Source organism: Schistocerca americana, chromosome 1 (assembly GCF_021461395.2).
Source record: "Schistocerca americana isolate TAMUIC-IGC-003095 chromosome 1, iqSchAmer2.1, whole genome shotgun sequence".
Lineage (NCBI taxonomy): Eukaryota > Metazoa > Arthropoda > Insecta > Orthoptera > Acrididae > Schistocerca > Schistocerca americana.
The window spans coordinates 348042791-348061951 of NC_060119.1; the positions used below are offsets into that span (position 1 = coordinate 348042791).

The window sequence follows — 19161 nt, forward strand, 5'->3', positions numbered from 1 at the left end:
TCACGACCTGCCCTTGGAGCTTTACCTCTGACATTACCTTGTACTTCATAAAAGTTTACATTTAACATATGCTAGCACTTGGAATTGAGCATTAACTCCACGGGAGAGCAAAGGATGTGGACACTGACCTGAATGATACCTTGCGAACCAAAAGGTGTGAATATTACTTTGAATGACAGGCTACACACCACTTTTAACACACCAGTCTTTTAACATTCTGAAAAAAGGAACCAGTCAGTCAAGATATTCAATTTTTACTTCAGCATACTACCAGCTTGCGAAACAACATGAGTAACAGTGACTGTCATCAGAACAACAGAACATACAGCCTGTAACGGACTGAAGTGTTTACAATTAAAGTATCATTACCACCAAGGAATCATTCAAAACATAGTGAGCCAAAGAAATGTGGCAGTGTAACTGTGACTTATGAAAATATTTCATTCTGCTAGTTTGATTTGCAAAACCTCAGTTTAGTTTCTGCAGATGTGTGATAGAAAAGAAAGAGAGGAAGTGTTCTTTTTAATGTGTTTAGACATTGACATGTCTTAGACGTATTGAATGTGCAGCTTTGTGTGTGTGTGTGTGTGTGTGGGGGGGGGGGGGGGGTGAGTGGGTGGTTTTTTTCCCAGTACAAAATCTCCTTTAGCCACATCTTGTGCCCAAATTAAATTTATGCAGTGATGATTAATAAAATGAATTGTGGCTTGTTATACCCTTTACGTGCATGGTGTTCAGCTTGCTGTTCATAATTTGATTAAAATTTATATTATGATGAATTTATTTATATGATGCTGAATAGTAAGTAATTTTGCAGGATGCTCTGCAGACTGCTGCTGCCCATCATCAGGTATTAGAAAAACAACTTAGAGACAGCACAGCTGTAGTTGAAGTCTTGAGTAATAATAGTCTTGCATCTGACACAATTACAGGAGCTGCTATAAGAGTAAGTTGAAAGTACAGTTCACAGTAAATATATGAAAAGTTTTAAGTATGACAGTTTTATGCAGGAAGTGTCAAATGTCATAATTTTGATGCTTTTCAGAGATTCCAGACTTTGTCTGACACTGCTGGTGACATGCTCTCTTCCCTTGGGCATTGTCTCTCTCTGTTTCAGCAACAGGAGGAGGTATGCTAAATTTACTGTTTTTGGAAAGTGAAATGAATAGTTCCTTGGGGATTCAGTAAGTAGTCTCCCACTGACATTAAAGTCAGCTTGTTTGTCAAAATCTTTCAGTTTCTATTTCTAATATAGTTCCCTATATTTTGAAATGTTTTATGGAACAAGGATACAGAATGGTGGAAAGATGGAATTTTTTTTATTACTTTATTAAGTTCTATAGTCTTTTGTGATTGCATTGATATATACATTATAGGTTTTCAAATGAAAAATGACCGATATATACCAAATTTAAAAGTTACTGTCATGTATTCTGCCACGCCCCCTTTATTTCTGTTACAGAAAGCAGTATTATTTCGAAAAGAACTGTGAACTTTCTGTTTCCAGCAATCATACATATGATACATTGTATATGTTGGTATCAGTGCAGTTTTCTAGTGTCTGTAAATGATTATCTTTGCTAGTATTTACTTCTGTTTCACTGAATCAGTTTGTTCACATATTATTGAATGTTTGTTGCCCAAATGCCACATATATTTGTGGAAGTACATATTCTTTAGTGTGCAATGAATATGGACTATGCCATGCATCAAGAAATTCAGTAAAAGGAAATTCTACAGTAACCAGTTCACAAACAAAGCAAGCCACACTGTTGAAAGTAACCTGTGTATCAGTTCTTCAGGGAAGAAACTCCCACATGGCACACCTCCTGGTGATTCAAATTTTTGTGTTTACAATAATGCTGTTTGTAGCGGATTTTTTGTTGTTGATGTAGGCATCTTATCTTCTTTGATAAAGGAGGTGGTGAAATGTAAGCAATGTGACTGTGTAGGCTGTCTGGAAATAACTGAACAACAAAGGAGGAGGAAGGGTTTAGCATCAAAATTAGCTGTTCTGTGTAGATCCTGCAATAAATCTATATCGAAAATAGCTTTGAACATTGTGCACAATTCATATGATGTGAATTTGAAATTAGTGTGTGCAATGCATGCAATAGGAGAAGCAAAAAAGACTGCTCAAACATTTTGTGGTTTGATGGACCTTCCTCCTCCTCCTCCCAGTAGGTTCAGCAAGTACATAAAAATACTTTTAGGTGCCTTGACGGTTGTGTCTAAAGCATCTATGAAATGTTCAGTAGAAGAAACTGGAAATATTAGTGGAACCAGGGACATTGCTGTTGCACTTGATGAGACATGGCAACATCGAGGACATCGTTCCTTGAATGAATGGTATTGCAAGAGCTACTTCTCTGGAGAATGGAGAAGTTGTTGATGTTGAGTTCTTATCTAAGTACTGCCACACCTGCCATGGTAACACTGAAGGACATATTGAACATCAGTGTTCTAAGAATTATGGTGGTTACAGTGGAGGTATGGAGTTTGATGAAGCTCTAAAAATATTTCAGAGGGCGATGCCCATTTATAAAGTTAGATATACAAAGTACCTAGGCGATGGGGACTCTAAAGCCTTCAATAAAATTAATGAGTTCAATGCTTATGGTGCTACATTGGTAACAAAACTGGAGTGTTGTGGATAAGTGCAAAAGAGGATGGGTGCTAGATTGAGGAAACCACAAAGAGAAATGAAAGGAAAGTTGCTGTCTGATGGAAAAACTCTGTCTGATCGAGGCAGATTGACATAAACTGAAATAGACCTTTTTCGCAGTTATTATGGACTGGCCATTAGACAAACTGCACCTCTGAATGATGTTGCAGCAAAGAGAAAAGCTGTATGGGCCACTTGCTTTCGTAAGTTGTCCACAGATGACTACCCTGTTCACGGACTTTGCTCTAAAGGAGCGGATTGTTGGTGTGGTTACCAAAAGGCAAAATAAAGTGATTAATCATACCATTCTAAGCATTCTCTTCCTGAGCCTGTTTTGAATGAAATGAAACCAATTTTTAGAGACCTGAGTGACCCTGTTTTGCTTAGTAAATGTCTTCGTGGGGGCACTCAGAATACAAATGAAAGTTTCAACCATTGCATATGGGAAAGATTACCCAAGAATGTTTTTGTAGGACTAAATACATTAAAAGTTGGTGTACAAGATGCAGTGATTGTTTCAGTGATGGAGTGATAGGAAGGTTGGAAGTCCTGAGAAATTTAGACATATAATGTGGCTCTAATATGGAAGATCAATTACTTGTGTGTGATGTACAATGGATGCATGAAGCTGAAAGATTCGCTCTTCAAGTTACCAGTTAGCAAGAAGTCCTAAAAGGAATGCCAAGAGGAAGCTTGAAGATGAAGAAATGCTGCAGGATGAAGGCTATACTCCAGGAGTGTTCTGAGGCACAGTTTAATTGGACTCAATCTTCGTCTGCAATTTCCCGCAGGTTGTATTTTTCAGAATTCAGGTACAAATACTTTCCAAAGTTTATAAACCATTGCTCTAATTTTTCTCTGTAACTTGCAATAGTCCATACTTAATTAGTAGACCTAAACTTTATTGCAGGAATAACTAAATTATAGAAAAAATAACATTTTTATTAGGAAAAAAATTATAAAAATTAAAATGTGAGATGTGATATTTTTTATCCTTGTAATATACATAATAGATGGAATTAAGTAGGTCTAATACCTCAGCCATCTCCTAGCAACACATTCATTGTTCCTGTAACCTCCCCTGGCCTCAACTTCTATAGTCCGCACCCTCCACTTGCTGCTGTCTCCTTTACTGTGTGCACTTCAGCCTCACACACATCTCCTAACCCCCTCCTTGCCTGCATAGATATTTCCTATTGTCTGCTTCTCTCCTCTCCTCCCTTGCTCCCTCCACTCCTCCCAATTCCTTTCAGCACAGCTCATCTGATGCTGCACTTAGCAGCTCACCATCCTGCTCCTGCCATGTCCCTACATATTTCCAAAAGCAGCACTACAGCATCCCCCCCCCCCCCCCCCCCCCACCCGTATGCAGCTATCCCTCATCCTCTCTGCCCCATGCCTCTTCTGTACTCCACTACCCACTCAAGCTGGGATTGCTACTTGCCCCAGTGGGGCTAAAAACACTGAAATGACGGTGGCCATGTGTGTGAGAATTATGCTATATGAATGAAGGGCTTTGTCCAATAGCTAAAAAATTATACAAGTGTACTTCTAAATGTGCACATCCACTACTGAACACCATCTCTATGTAGTGAGCTGTGATCTAATTCATGTTGTTATTCCACCCTGGATTTTCCATTGTTTAATTTGACCCCTGTGTTCTGACAGTCTGATTTGAAACTTCATCTTTGTAAAATAATTGTTGCTGAAATTTATTCAGTTTTTAAGAGCACCATTTTCCATTAAGTTTGTAACGATTAAAGCCACAGTGTGGTTTTTGTTGTCTGAGGCTGCAGTCATGTGTATGAGTTGTGTTTGAGTGAGTGTGTGTGTGTGTGTGTGTGTGTGTGTGTGTGTGTGTGTGTGTGTGTGTGTGTGTATTGTTGACGAATGCCAGTGGCCGAAAGCTTCAATTGTTAAAGCCTTTTTGTTGTGCCTATCTGCGACTCAGTATCTCTGCTATATCGTGAGTGGCAACTTTCCTTCTGATAACAGAGGATAGTTATGTAATACAAGCAAGGTACATGCAAGAGGCAAGGTAAGAACAAATGCAGTTCTCTTAATTTCTGTTTATTTGTGTTATCCATGTTTAACAAATATGGCATTTATTTTTCATCAACTGTGATTGCAACTAAGGATTTTTTTCCAATATCAGAATGTTATCTGTTAGGTAAGAATACTGCAGTTGAAACAAGAACAGGAGAAGTGCCGAGTTCTAGAAGAAGCCCTTAATGTGCTAGCAAAAGAGCATCATGAGCTGGAGCAATCAATGGCATCACATCTGTCAAACCCTTCACTCCATAACATGGTGGATGGTCCAACTCCAAGGAGAAGTCCTCGTTTTTATGACACGTCTGATGATGAGTTTTATGATGCATTTGAAGCAGGTTAGTACTTCCAGTATTCAAATATGCTTGTTGGAAGGTGATTACACTTAGGAGGACTGGTCCGTGAAGCTCTCAGTATCTTAGGTGCATGCATTGTTTATATAATTGTATTTATCGGTACTGATTTTACTTACAAGGTAATGATCCAGTACAACTTGTCAAAACCTGGTATGAAATGTCTAATGCAAGAAGAATTCACTGAAGTAATTGCACTGTCAAACTTTTAGCTGTGAAGTTACTCATTTGTGCTAAAGGTAGAATCACTTTTAACAGCAGTTTGTACAATTCCTGCATTGCATACGAATGAACAAATGAACAGAAATCACTGTAATGAAAGCTTAACATCACTTAACGCGTAAATCCAGCACTACACACAGAGAAATTTCAAGCACCTATGCCATACCAAAAGTATCAGTTATTACTCACTTTTTGGATAACCTGCACTTCATATTGACAGTTAAGCTATTGACTTTATAATTCTTATGGAGGTGATTAGCAAAATATTGTGGTGTACTGGCATCACACTACAGATAACAAGTGTCAGTTCAATTCGGAATTTGATTTGTACATCATTTTGTATCAGTTTGTGTAGCACAGTTCTTATCAAATTTTTTAGGTTTTATTCTAAAAGAAGGGATTGGTTGATAGGACACGTCTTCCTGAGGAAGCAGTTAATTTGTTAATGGGTGGTAATGTGTGAAGGAGGGGCGGGAGGGGGATGAAAATTGTTGAGTGAAATCAAAGCTTGATTATGATAAGCTGGTTCCAATGACTGTAGACTGCAATAGTTACGCAGAGATGAAGAGGTCCACACAGGACAGACTAGTGTGGAGAGGTGCATCAAACCCATCTTAGGACAGTAAGACTGAAGTCCACAACAGTAACATTTTACTCACAGTGACACTGTTCCTCATCTGTTTCTTATAGTCATCACTAAAATGAATCACAGTACAAAGTTTCTCTTTACAAGTAGTACACAAAATGTATCCAGTTGACGGGATGATTTAGATTAACCGTGACACCTTACAGCAGATCCAACACCAAGGCAAGGACATGGCCTTTTGCTGAGTACTAGGACACATTGGGATATCGGGAAATGACACATCCAACAAAAAGAAGCATGTAAGGATGGAACCATACATCAGTGTACTGTCCTCTTGCATGCCATCATCTCATTATCTGACAGAAGTATCATGTCTCAGTGGGAACCAGATGGTTGGAAGTGGTGAATGACTGTCTGTGGTAAACGAAATTGACCATATAGGCAGGGCAGACTTCATACCAACCACACTGATGGAAGGAAGTGCTGCTCATCAGACTGAGATTAGGACACTGCTCATTGACATGTGGTTTCCTCCTACTCAGGAACGTTCACCACTCTATGAAGTTTGTAGTGTACTGCTGTTGTAGCTGTGTGTTTTGTATATTAATATGAGGACAACCTTCAGTTTGGCTGGAGATCTACCCACCATCCTTGCTGACACTGACATTAGTGTACAATGGGTTTTGGAGTTCTGTGAAATGTTGGGCCTCATCCATAAAGTGTTGGGGAGATGAGGTCAGTGTATTTTTAAATGATGGCTCAACCAGACATTTTAGCATTTTTATCAATTGATTTCAAGTGCCATAGTTTAATGTACTATGATGGCGGTTTTTACATTTGTTAGGTTGATTTTTAATGCACTATAAGAAACTCTGTCTGTTGAGGCAGCTATCATCCCCCCACGAGTTGGTGTTCTGACACCTCATAAGGGCGCTAATGACCATGCTGTTGAGTGCGCGACATCACTAAAATACAAAGTGTCTGTTTAGTGATGAAAGCAAACATTTTCCTCTTTCCTGGGCCACCTTACAAAAGAAACATGGATGCATTTGGGCACATCACAGTAATTACTAGTTTTATTTGCAGAAAATTTGGACGGAGTAAGAAATGGTGCTGTTGTCTTGCCTGTTGTGCTATGTACCAGGCATATTTGATCTAGTTTGTGAAATGTGGCAATGCAAACTGATAATGCAAAAATGAGTGAAATTTGAGAATACTGTATAACTGGCAAACCTGAAATGAGAAAGAGCTGTGGAAAGTCAGACAATTTACAAAAAAATGCAGAAAGAGCTGTGGAAAGTCAGATAATTTCCAGAAAATGTAGAATTTATTTATTTTATGTAGAGGTTGAAACACATTAGTAATTCCAGAGGGAATATATATTATCAGCAGCTTTTTGTCATTGTTTGTAAATAGAAAGGTCATGTTACATTGAGATCAAGAATCCAGCAAAAGCAGTGAATTATTTTCTGCAATCAGTAAAAAGACATTTTGAATGAAATGTTGAAAATCATTCTTTCCTGTGTTTCCAGGTTTTGATACATTGATTATGAGAGTATTTTGATACATTGGTTATGAGAGTATTGCAAATCAGAGTGTATGGAAATTCTCCCCAATTTATTCAACAAATAGAGATATGTTGCGTAACAGTCCTGGGAGCAGTAAAACTTACGTTCTGGAAAGCTATCTAACCAAAGTCAAATTTGCACAGTATCGCAATCCAGCCACTAACGGAGTCCAAAGAGTGAAATCTCATAAACCATGCCCACAGCGAAAATCAAACCATCAGACCGACTGGTGTGCACTTCCACTTCATTGCCATTGGAATCAAATTGCATCTGACCCAGATTGACCCAGGGCCAGCTTATATACAGAATTCTGCTCAGCATGACGTAATCAGAAGGCACCCCTGATTACAAGCACCATCTGTGTTGTGGTGACTGCTGGGGGTGGGGGGCGGGCGGGGGGGGGGGGGGGTGTGCTTTGTCCAGCAGAGCTGCCACCTTAGATGGCAGCAACTTAGTGTTGATGGGTGTTCACATAGGTGTCTGAGACATAACAAAGCTCGATGGAAGTCACATGAGCTGCCATGAAATTGAAGTGTTCACCGGGGTCAGAGTAGCGGGAGGCCCTGACCAGGATGGTGAAGATGAGGTGAATTTTGATGGCACCGCAGAAGACCATGTACAGTGATCACAGTATACATCATTGATCCATGACAGGCAGAGATCATCCTGTGGATCCAGGTTGGGTGGCGTCTGAAATTGCGGTCCCACACTAGGTCACCCACCTGGGAAGAAGAGGTTTTGGTGATGACATGAGCTGGTGCCAGCAGCTGCAGCATGTCTCCAAGAGTGCAGCGAGAGAAGCCATACAGCCCCCCCCCCCCCCCCCCCCCCCCACCTGTGGTCTTCAGAGTGGGCCTGTAAATTGCCAGAGAACTACAAAAGGCATTTGGTGTGGTGCTGGACATCATTTCGTTGAGGAATTGGGTCTTGAAAGTACAGAAAAAATGTTCCATATGACTATTGGAGACTGGGTGGAAGGGTGCAGTATGAAGGTGCATAAAACCGTTCAAAATCGTGGGAGCTGAACATTGCCCCATTATCTGAAATCAAAGTGCAAGGGATGCCTTCAATAATAAAACTTTTTCTTGTGGTCATGATAGTAGTGCAGAAGTGACCTGGGACATGTGGGACACAAAAGGGAAGTGAAAGCAGAAATCAGTCACAACCAACCACATGGTGCCCCAAAACAAACTGATGAAATCTAAATGGATACTTCCATGGCTCCACAACATCAACCCAGGGAGGTATGCAGCTTGATGGGCTAGACAGGCAGAACTTTGATGCACAAGGTCCACGATGTCAGAGTCAGTTTTGAGCCAAAATATGTTCTGTCACACCAAACTTTTTATCTGGGTCTTGGTCCAATGGACAGTGTACAGAAGTAATTGAATAATGATAACTTAAAGCAACAGCTGTATTGTATTTCAGTGTCATTGATTCAAAAACATGCTACCAGTTTTGATACTGAAAGCATCATCCTCAGGCCCCAAGTGTCGCCAGCAATCATCGTATGAACCACAACAACAAAGACCAACAGAATCTTTGAATGGATACAGTACAGCTTATTAAGCATATTATGACAGCACGTGCAGCTAACAAATTCAAGTGCAGTAGGGCCAAAATCAGTTGGATTCTGTATCAGTAACAAGCCCGTGAACAACCAGACTTTTTACTAATATGGAATCTAGTTGATTTTGGCCCTCCTGCACTTGACTTTGTTGGCTGCACGGGCTGCCACAACATGCTTAATAAATTGTACTGAATCCGTTTGAAGACTCTATTGGTCTTAGTTATTGTGGTTTGTACATTGATGGCAGATTACACTTGGCATCAAAACTGGTAGCATGTTTTGGATAAACAATATTGGGTTACAGCACAGCTGTTGGATTCAGTTATTATTATTGAAGTACTTCATGTCTAGCTGGTGTCTCACTGTATTCAATGGATTACCAGAGTGTGCAGAAGGTACAGACATCACGGTCTAAGTGGAGGAGAAATCATTAAGTAATAGTGGTCCTCGTCTGAGACCCACAACGGAGTCCCTTACTTTAGGTACATTTTTTGTTGTTGTGGCTAGTAGGGGCAGAAATCGGGGCTGTTAAGTGTGTCCATGCACACATGCCGCACTGAGTGATGCAGTATAATGTTGTATCCTTGCAGATGGCAGCCTCAATGTCACGTGATGTTAAGGGGAAAGCTCCAGTTGCTGAATACAGATCTCAGTCTTCTGGGAAACACATCAATTCATGGTGGTCAATAACTTGGTCTAGTGCCATGGGAAACCACGACAGTGCATCTGTGCTAGCATGTAATGTCAGAGCACAGTAATGGTGGAGTACTGAAAAGTCTACAAGTCACTGCTCAGTGCTAAAGGCTAAAGGGTTGATCGGGTCTGGTGAACTTTGGACGAAAGATAGCAAGCAAATCTTAACAGTCACTGAGAAGATGAAACTTATGTTCATAAAGGAATAATTTAAATTTTTGACTGCGTACATGACAGCAGTGGCTTCCTTTTCTATTTGAGAGTAGTTTTTACTGGGAGGTGGATAAGCTCTTAGAAGCATATGCACTTAGGTGTTCTGTGCCATCAGGATGTTTATGGAACAGGGCTACACATATGCTGTTTGGGTATGTGTTGGTCGCTACTAGCGGTGGCAGACCAGGGATGTGCGTTTTCAAGCACAGTGTCTTCTTGAGGCAATCTTTTAAAGCCTGGAAAGCTCTGATGACATCAAAGTGTCCATTTGCAACACAAGCCTTGGTGTCATAGGGGGTTCAGTAAGTATGAGAGTTCTGATAGGTTCCCAAAAAGTGTCCATAATAATTGATCTTACCCAGAAAAACTTGTAGGTCTTTTACATTTGTAGGTGGCTGCATGTTGTTGATTGCCACAATATAATCTTCCTTTAGTTAGAGTCCATTGGCTAGGAGTGTGAACTCCAAATATATCTAGGGTAGTTGCTTGAAAGAGCACGTGCCCGGGCTACATTTGAGTCATTTTGCTGCCAGCCTGTGGAAAAAAAGTTTATTGTTGTGCAGATGATCCCCTGGAGTCACATCTGAAAAGATATCTTCGAGGTTTGTAGTGCATTTTGGAATACCTTCTACTAATTTATTCACAAAATACTGGAATATGGCAGGGGCTGATGGTATTTCAAAAGGTAACTTATTGTAACTATAGATGTCATATGGCATATTGAGGGCTAGGTAAGGCTGTATGCTGCATCCAAGGGAATCTTAAAGTATGCCTCTGTTAGGTTGATTTTACTGAATAAGGTGCCATGGCCTAATTTTGCAGAGTTCATCTGGTGTCAGTAAAGAGGTAAGTTTCCACTTCAGCTTATGAGTTTATCCTCACTTTAAAGTCACTGCTAAATCTCAAAATTCTGGTTGACTTGTGTACTCTTGCCACTGGAGTGGCCCATTGGCTATGGGATTACGTGATACTGCACCTGCCACCATGTGAGCTTTGAGGAAGTATGAGCTAGCTGTCACCTTAACAGTGAATGAGCTTCGAAATCAGTTATCTTTCCTAACCCGGGTGAGATGAATTGAGCATAGGTCTGTATTGCAGACAGACTTTAGGGTGACATAGAGTTCTTTGGATTGCATGGCACATACTGTTTCATGAGCTCTAAACACAAAAGTGTGGAAAAATCTACCCCAAAAATGTTGTTCACTTTAAGGTCATCTACCACAAGAAAATTTACTAGACAAGTGACTTGGTAGTATGTGGATAAAATGGAAAATTTTCAAAGCAGGGTCACTTGATGGCATCCATAGGCCCAATGGCAGTTATATTAAATGTTAAGTGCTTTGGTCAGCAAGTACACGTAGCACTTGCCTTAAGAAATAACTTTACTGATTGTTTGCCAGTGAATGTATCTAAGGACATTTGCTAAACCGAATTCCGAGAAACATGCATTTCTGTAGATTTATAACTTACTTTGTACACTTCCACAGGATTGGGTGTGCTTGTAGTAAAGCTTCTACAATATACCTTGTGCAAGTGTCCCTTTTCACCATGCCTGTAGTGTGTTGCATGCAATGGGGGCACATGATGTGTGTGTAAAGGAGGAAGCTAACCTGCTACCACTGGTGTGGTTGTTTATAGTGTCACCTGAGCTGTGGAGAAGGTGAGCATGGCTGGTGCCAGAGAATTGACTGCCGTGTCATCTTCTTCCATTGCAAACAAACTCTGGGCTTCACAGACACTTTCATAGGCTTGAGCTATTCACATTACTTCCAGTAGAGAAGGATCCGATTTCCTCAGTGCATGATTCCTCGCTTTCAAATCGGGGATAAGACATGCCTCATTAGTGTATCAGTGTAGGTCTTCCTGCACTAACAGTCAAAATTGCAATTCCTACTTCATCCATGTAGGTCAGTGGCCCAGTCTTCCTTCCACTGCCAAAATACAAAATTCCAACCTGCCTGCAATAACATGTTTGTACATTGAAAAAAGTTTTTGTAGTAAAGAAAATATTCAAGGAAACCCAAATTCTAGAATGAGATTTTCACTCTGCAGCAGAGTGTGCACTGATATGAAACTTCCTGGCAGATTAAAACTCTGTGCCGGACTGAGACTCGAACTCAGAACCTTTGCCTTTTGTGGGCAAGTGCTCTACCATCTGAGCTACCCAAGCACGACTCACGGCCCGTCCTCACAGCTTTACTTCTGCCAGTATACTTTACTATGTCATGTTCCAGAGAACCAACAATGCATAAGGGGTATGCTTTACCATGACAATAGTACTACTTACAACTTTTAACAGTTTGTGGATTATTACGTCCTTTTAAAATATGTGCAAGCAAGGCAGCACACTGGTTCAGGCACTGGGCTGGTATTCAGGAGAAATGGGATTCATTACCCATCTGGCAACCCTGATTTAGGTTTGTATTAAGTTTACTAAATTACTTTAGACTAATACTGGGAAACTTCTTTCAATGAGATCATGGTCAATTACTTATTGTAATCATTCACCAACTGAGGTAGTGTTCTCTCTTGACTAATATGTATTTCAATGAGACATTAAATTTTTATGTAACCAACAGATAAACATTGTTAAATCTAAGATGTGAAGATGATGAATGACAGGTCTTTCTTTTCTTATTTTAATGTTCTTGTAGGCCTAGTAGAAATACATAATATGATTTAACTGGATCGTTCCATAAAACACAAAGATCAAGAGTGAAAAAAACACTTCATTAGCCATTTTTTCACCACCAAATAGTTTAAGGAACTAAGAAATTGAGCAGTAATTTCACAATTGAAGAATAAAATAAGCCATCAAAAAATAACAGTGCCTGATGATAAAAATGAAGCTAACATTTGAGTAGCAATAACACACAAGTGACATGTCAATGTAACACAGCCAGAATGAGTGGGAATTTCTTCCTATCTACATTTCACTCCATCAGCATGTTCATGGCAATGGTTTTCAAAATTTGCTAGAGTCCTATGAATGATGTCTACAAAAAGGTGCAAAGTGACATGGCATTTCTGTGCAATGTGTTGTTTGTACATTAAGCATCATTCAGACCTCCCCAGGTAACCAAACATGTTAAAGCAGCACTTCTGGGTTGTGGAGGTGTACTGTCCCCAGATTGAGCCCAGCTGCCAGATTAACAATGAGGTTCTGTTTGCCAGCCAGCCTTGATATGGTTTTTATACATTTTACCACATCCCACTAAATGAGTACATGGCTGGCACCCAAGTCCCACTTCAGTTACACAATTCACAAACATTTAAAGAACTTTCACTCACTTTCACATAAATAAGCCTACACGCCAGCAGTGGGTGTACATACATTCCATCCTAAGGGGGAGGAGGGTTTGTTAATGGTATGGTGACGATAGGAAGAGCATTTGGCCACCCCTTGATTTACCCTTACCAAATATGCTAATAACCATGCTGACCCTGCACTGATGAGAGGCAAAGGCACAAAAAAAGATGGAAAAGAATGAAGCATCATTTACAAACCATGTGAAAATCCATCTCCACAAAATGCACTAAAGGTCTGGTGAAAATCCTTGCTGGCTGAGAGACATGTATAAACAATGACCATGAACTGTCAACATTTACTGTGGGTTTTTCAAGGGTCAGATCAGCAAACCCTGTTTTACTATTTAGACTCTAAATAAAACAAGTATTTTCAGTTATTGACAGATATGCTGCTGCTGTTATTGCAAACACCCATTGGAAATCGGACAAGCCATGTGCTATCTGTGTGACAGATGGTTCACCCATTCTGCACAGATGACCTTCTTAACAGAGTATTTGGGGTTGTTGAATCAATCATTTGGGAAACACAAAACAGCCTTCATGCTCACCACATGTAATCATGGACTTCTACCTGGTAGGAAGATTAAAACAAGGTAAATTGCACCATTTCTTGAAGACATGAAATACCATCTAATATGGACTGTGCTGTGATGAGTCTAAACAAAATTCAACATTCAGTATTGTTTGTTCATAATTGCTTTATAGCATGTATCAATGCTCAAAGTTTTCAGCATTTGTTATAGCAGGCAGGCGGATACGTGTGGGACCTATTTTCCTGACGACAATTTAACAGTGTCTGTCAGTGGTGTTATCTTGTTACTATCATATTTTATCATAAAAACTAAAAATTTATGATTTTAAAGATTTGATGGTGGACATTCTCATCATGTAGTGAGGGTCATTTTCATGTTACTGAAGTTATTTGTAATGGCTGGTCTGAGATATTCTACTGGACCTGGCAGTTCCATCTTTTCAGCAATATTTATTGCAAATGTTTCCATATATCATTTACTCTTAAAGCTAATATTTCCTCATCTCTGGTTCTGCCAGTCACCATCTTCATTACATCCCATATTGTCTTTATTTTAGTACCTAATGTGAGTCTCTTTTTCTCGTAATGTGTTTGCTTTAGATGCCTAGATTGCTTTCTTCAGTATTTTGCTGTATGCCTTGTAATGAGCTATAGCATCAACATCAGAGCTCCTTTTAACAGACAGATACAGTTTCCTCTATTCCTACAATATACCTTCATTCCTTGAGTGATTAATGGCTTTTTTGTAGACTTTGGTTTACTCTGACAATGGAAACTCCAGAATAGGATAACAACAATATTGAAAGGATATATTGCAGCCCACCACATAGAGGAGGCATTGAGTTGCAGACAGGCACAATGAAAAAGAATACAAGATATATTTATTATTGGATTAACAATAAGTCCTTCATCAGATGTAGAAAACTCATGCACATTCATACAAGCACAGCTCACAGGCACACGGCCACCGTCGTCTGTGGCCTTAGCACCCACAGACTACAGTGGCTTATGTCTGTGGGTGCTAAGACCAAACTGCGACTGCATCTGAAGTGAATAGGAAATTTTGTTGGGGTGAGTAGTGGGAATTCAGAAGAAGAAGCAGGAGGTGGGGAGAGAGAGGGCTAGCGGGGTAGGAATGGGGAAAGATGCTAGTGCTGTATCTGGGAACTGTGACCAAGCAACAGTTAGACTACTTAGTTACTGAGCATGCCCTCAAAACAATGTGTTTGAGTTCAGTGAGTGCTTGAACATCTATATCACATGGATACTTTCAACAACAGCAGCTTTTCTGCATTGAAAAGTGATAGCTCTCTGTGCAGCATATTCCTTGTACCTGTAAAACCCCTGGCATTTACCTATGTTAGTCCATGTGCCTACCTCTTCCTCTGTTCCGAGTCCTTTACTATACCACCAGTGCACCTGCTTAGTCCTTTCCCCATTTTCTACATCTTTGCTCCCCCCTGCCCCCCCCCCTCCCACCCACTCCTTTACACCAGCCTCCATGTACTGCTCCTAGCAGCCCTATACCGTCCCCACCACCTCTCTGCACGCATCTTTCTCATCCCTCCCTTGTTACTCCGAGCAATCGATCACTGTTGGTTTAATCTGAGCTACTTTTGAGGGGAAACAGGTTTCAAATAAGGTAAGAAATTACTTATTAATAAATGTGTTGCATTAGTCATTCATGTGATGAATAATGTACATATCACTACAGGTCAGGGTTTGATAAGTTTCATAAAATTTTAAATATTTTGGCTTACTAATTACGCTTTTGAACTCTTCTGATCAGTATTAACATTTAACATAAGGAAATGTTTGTCTTAGTCTAAGTAACAATTAACTGCTTGTTTTGTTATATTATTTTGTTCATTAGGACATTCAGTAAAGATTGTTACCAATAGCTATTTTTGAGCAATTAGCTACTCTAGTTGAGAAGTTGATAGTAGAAATTAATTTTGGTGAGCGTGATTCTGAATACAAATAATTTAAAGAGAAGTCTATGTTAAATCCCTAAAAAACCACATTTTTGCTTCATAGAGCTTAAAGTTGATTTATAAACAGATCGAAATTTTCTGCATTTCCTTACTGTTGTACAGGATTTGTTGTGAAATTCTATTGCAGTTGCAGGTGTTTCCTTATGTTGCTATAAGAAAAATTTGTTAATGTCTGTGGCCTTAAATGTATGACATTTTCCGATGATTGGGGCAACTTCTCCATTCTCCTCTTCTGCTCTACAGAAGTGAAATGCTAAATTAAATTCTATAACATTTAATATGTCTGTGTCAGTGGTTCAGAAAAGCACATTAGGTCAGCTGGTTTTGATGACACTGTTGATGAATACAGATGGGTAATTCATTAACTTTGTTCATAAGCTCATGAAGAATATGATGAAATAGGAATAGCTTCTATTTTACACTGACTGAAATATAAGTAGATGGAAATAAAATTTCTGATGGTGCTGAATACAGTGAAAGCCATGTCTTAGTTTTCATGGCATGGATGCAGTCAGCCTCTCGGTGTCGGCAAGTATAAGTTCATATGATGCTTCATTTTGGCCCACAGATTTTCAGTGGGGTTCAAGTCCAGCACTCAAACAGGCAAGTCAATGAGGTTGACATACGCCTGTTGTGAAACCATTGCTGGATGATTCAACTCAAGTGAACTGGTGGGTGGTCCTGCTAGATCTAGCTAATATTTCCTCATCGCTGGTTCTGCCAGTCACCATCTTCATTATATCCCATATTGTCTTTATTTTAGTACCTAATGTGAGTCTCTTTTTCTCGTAATGTGTTTGCTTTAGATGCCTGGATTGCTTTCTTCAGTATTTTGCTGTATGGCTTGTAATGAGCTATAGCATCAACATCAGAGCTCCTTTTAACAGACAGATACAGTTTCCTCTATTCCTACAATATACCTTCATTCCTTGAGTGATTAATGGCTTTTTTGTAGACATTGGTTCATGTTACGTGTGCAAAACCTCAACAAACAATGCCATGTAAAAGAAATATGGTGTTATAGGGACACAAACCTTAATTACTTCTGTGGAAACCCAGACCTTCAAAGATTGCTGTGTGGCAGCCATGGAATGATACAGCTGTCTTCTTATCATTCAGAGGCAGAAACACATCAGCATTTCAAACAAATGAAAGTAAGTGTTATTATAACACACAAAACAATATGTGGTAATTATACACAATCACAGAAAATCAGAAACTTCCATAAGTCAAACCATTAAAAATAAGAAGGGAACAAATACAATGCTAAAAGCATGTTACATATGGTGCTGACACCATTGGCAGTGTGTGTTGCATTCCCAATGGTGCAAGCTGTATAGAACTGAAGATATATAAACTGATCAAGGCATGCAAACAACTTTGTTTTGTCCACTGTACATAAACAACAAGAATTCTCCTGGTAGCTGCGCAGGTGAGGTGGCCTTCCTTACCGAGTGCCTAGCAATACTACTACTACTACCATCCCCACCCCCACCCCCTCCCACTCCCCTCCTTGCCCTCTGCTTACCCCTTGCCTTCCGCCCCCCCCCCCCCCCCCCGCCCCCCCTCCCACACACACACACACACACACACTTGTGCTTACATGTGCCTCCCTTCCACACACACAGTTACTCTGTCTTTTTCAAATGCATTTCTTTCACAAGTCTAATGCTCAACAAGTTGCCAAATTAAAACATTTCTGCTTATCAGAAGTGCATCCCAATCCTTGAAGAGAATAGTCTGCCATTATGTGTTTCTCGTGTACATGTTTGTACTGTCTGTCTGCTGTGGCAGTGTTACATGATACTGGTCACCTCATACACATGTTCATTCATTGAGTAATTCCTTTCATTCATTCATTATGTTCAGTAGATCTCATCAGGGACGATTACATCTACATACATACTCCACAAGCCACCAAATGGTGCATGCAGAGGTTATGTTGTACCATTACTAGCCATTCCCTTCCGTGTTCCACTCACAAATGGAGCAAGGAAAGAAACGCATGTCTGCACACCATTATACAAGACTAATTTCTCACATCTTGCCTTTGCGGCCTTTGCATAAAACGTACGTTGGTGGCAGTGGAATTGGTCTGCAGTCTGCTGTAAGTGCTGGCTCTACAACTTTTCTCAATAGTGTTTCGCAATAAGAGTGTCATCTTCCCTGTAGGGATTTCTATTTGAGTTCATGAAACATTTACATAATAATTATGTGCTGATCGAACCTACCGATAACAAATCTAACAAGATCCCTCTGAATTCTTTTGATGTATTCTTTTAATCTGACCTGATGGGATCCCAAACACTCTAGCAGAACTTATGAATGGGTTTGCACTACTGTTCTTGGACTGTAGGTGTGCTCAGTTGCAGTCAAGTCTTTGAAGGAAGCACTTAAGAATTAATGGTGTCCAAAACAGATGGCCCCATTATGCTAATATTGATAATTTTTTAGAGGTGCATATGGGGGCCTGAAGATGGTGTATTGAATTGTCAAAACTGGTACCAAAAATAAAATAAAATAACTTCTCAATTGGCACAGCTGTTTGATGAATTTCTTTGTTAAATATTACCCGTCTTGTTGTTCAAGTGTGAAAACAACATAAATGGAATGGGGTTGCACCCCTAGTTCTTCAAATGAATGAAATCATATGATACTCAATATTTATTGAAAATCTTTCTGGATATCAAACCTTTGTTTAGAAATAATTGTTACTTCTCTGAGTAATAGACCGCTGAAGCTTCGACTGTATTACCAGTTTTCCAGAATTCTGTCTGCCTCCAATTTGCCAATGATCCTCCACCACAGTTCATCCTGTAAATGATACCTCAACTTTTTTCAACCATCTTGCCACTTCAAGTTATTCTCTTTCTCCCTAACAGCATAAACTGTTATCCTGCCCTCAAATATTTAGTTGCTTGCATATACAGTGTACACCATTAAGGGGGAGGGGAGGTGAGCACATTGCAAAAGAAATTGGTAGATGTGATATACATGTACAGACAAACAAAGGAGTGCAGTTTCAGAAAAATTGGATGATTTATTCAAGAGAAAGAGCTTCACAAATTGAGAAAGTCAATAATATGTTGGTCCATCTGGCCCTTATGCAAGCAGGTATTCAGCTTGGCAGTGACCTCCTAAGGAATATTGTGCAAATTCTGTCCAATTGGCATGTTAGATTGTCAAAATCCTGAGCTGCTTCAAATGTTTTCAGTTGAAGAAACCTGGCCAAGCTAATTATTCCAAGCATTAAGACAGGCTGTAGAAACTCTTGCCATGTGTGGATGGGTATTATGTTGCTGAAATGTAAGAGTAGGATGGCTTGCCATAAAGGGGAACAAAACGGGACATAGAATATCGTTGGCGAACTGCTGTGCTATAAGGGTGCTGCGGAGAACAACCAAAGG

General features: G+C 39.8%; 1 protein-coding gene across 1 annotated transcript in view; it reads left to right on the plus strand.

Moving 5' to 3' along the window:
- The window catches only part of LOC124622611 (oxysterol-binding protein-related protein 1-like), a 170642-nt gene that overhangs the window by 112971 nt on the left and 38510 nt on the right, over positions 1-19161 (plus strand). The window contains exons 10-12 of the mRNA XM_047148377.1: positions 818-946; positions 1046-1129; positions 4836-5052. Of these exons, the coding sequence (XP_047004333.1) occupies positions 818-946; positions 1046-1129; positions 4836-5052 (430 nt within the window). The remainder of the gene's footprint in view (positions 1-817; positions 947-1045; positions 1130-4835; positions 5053-19161) is intronic.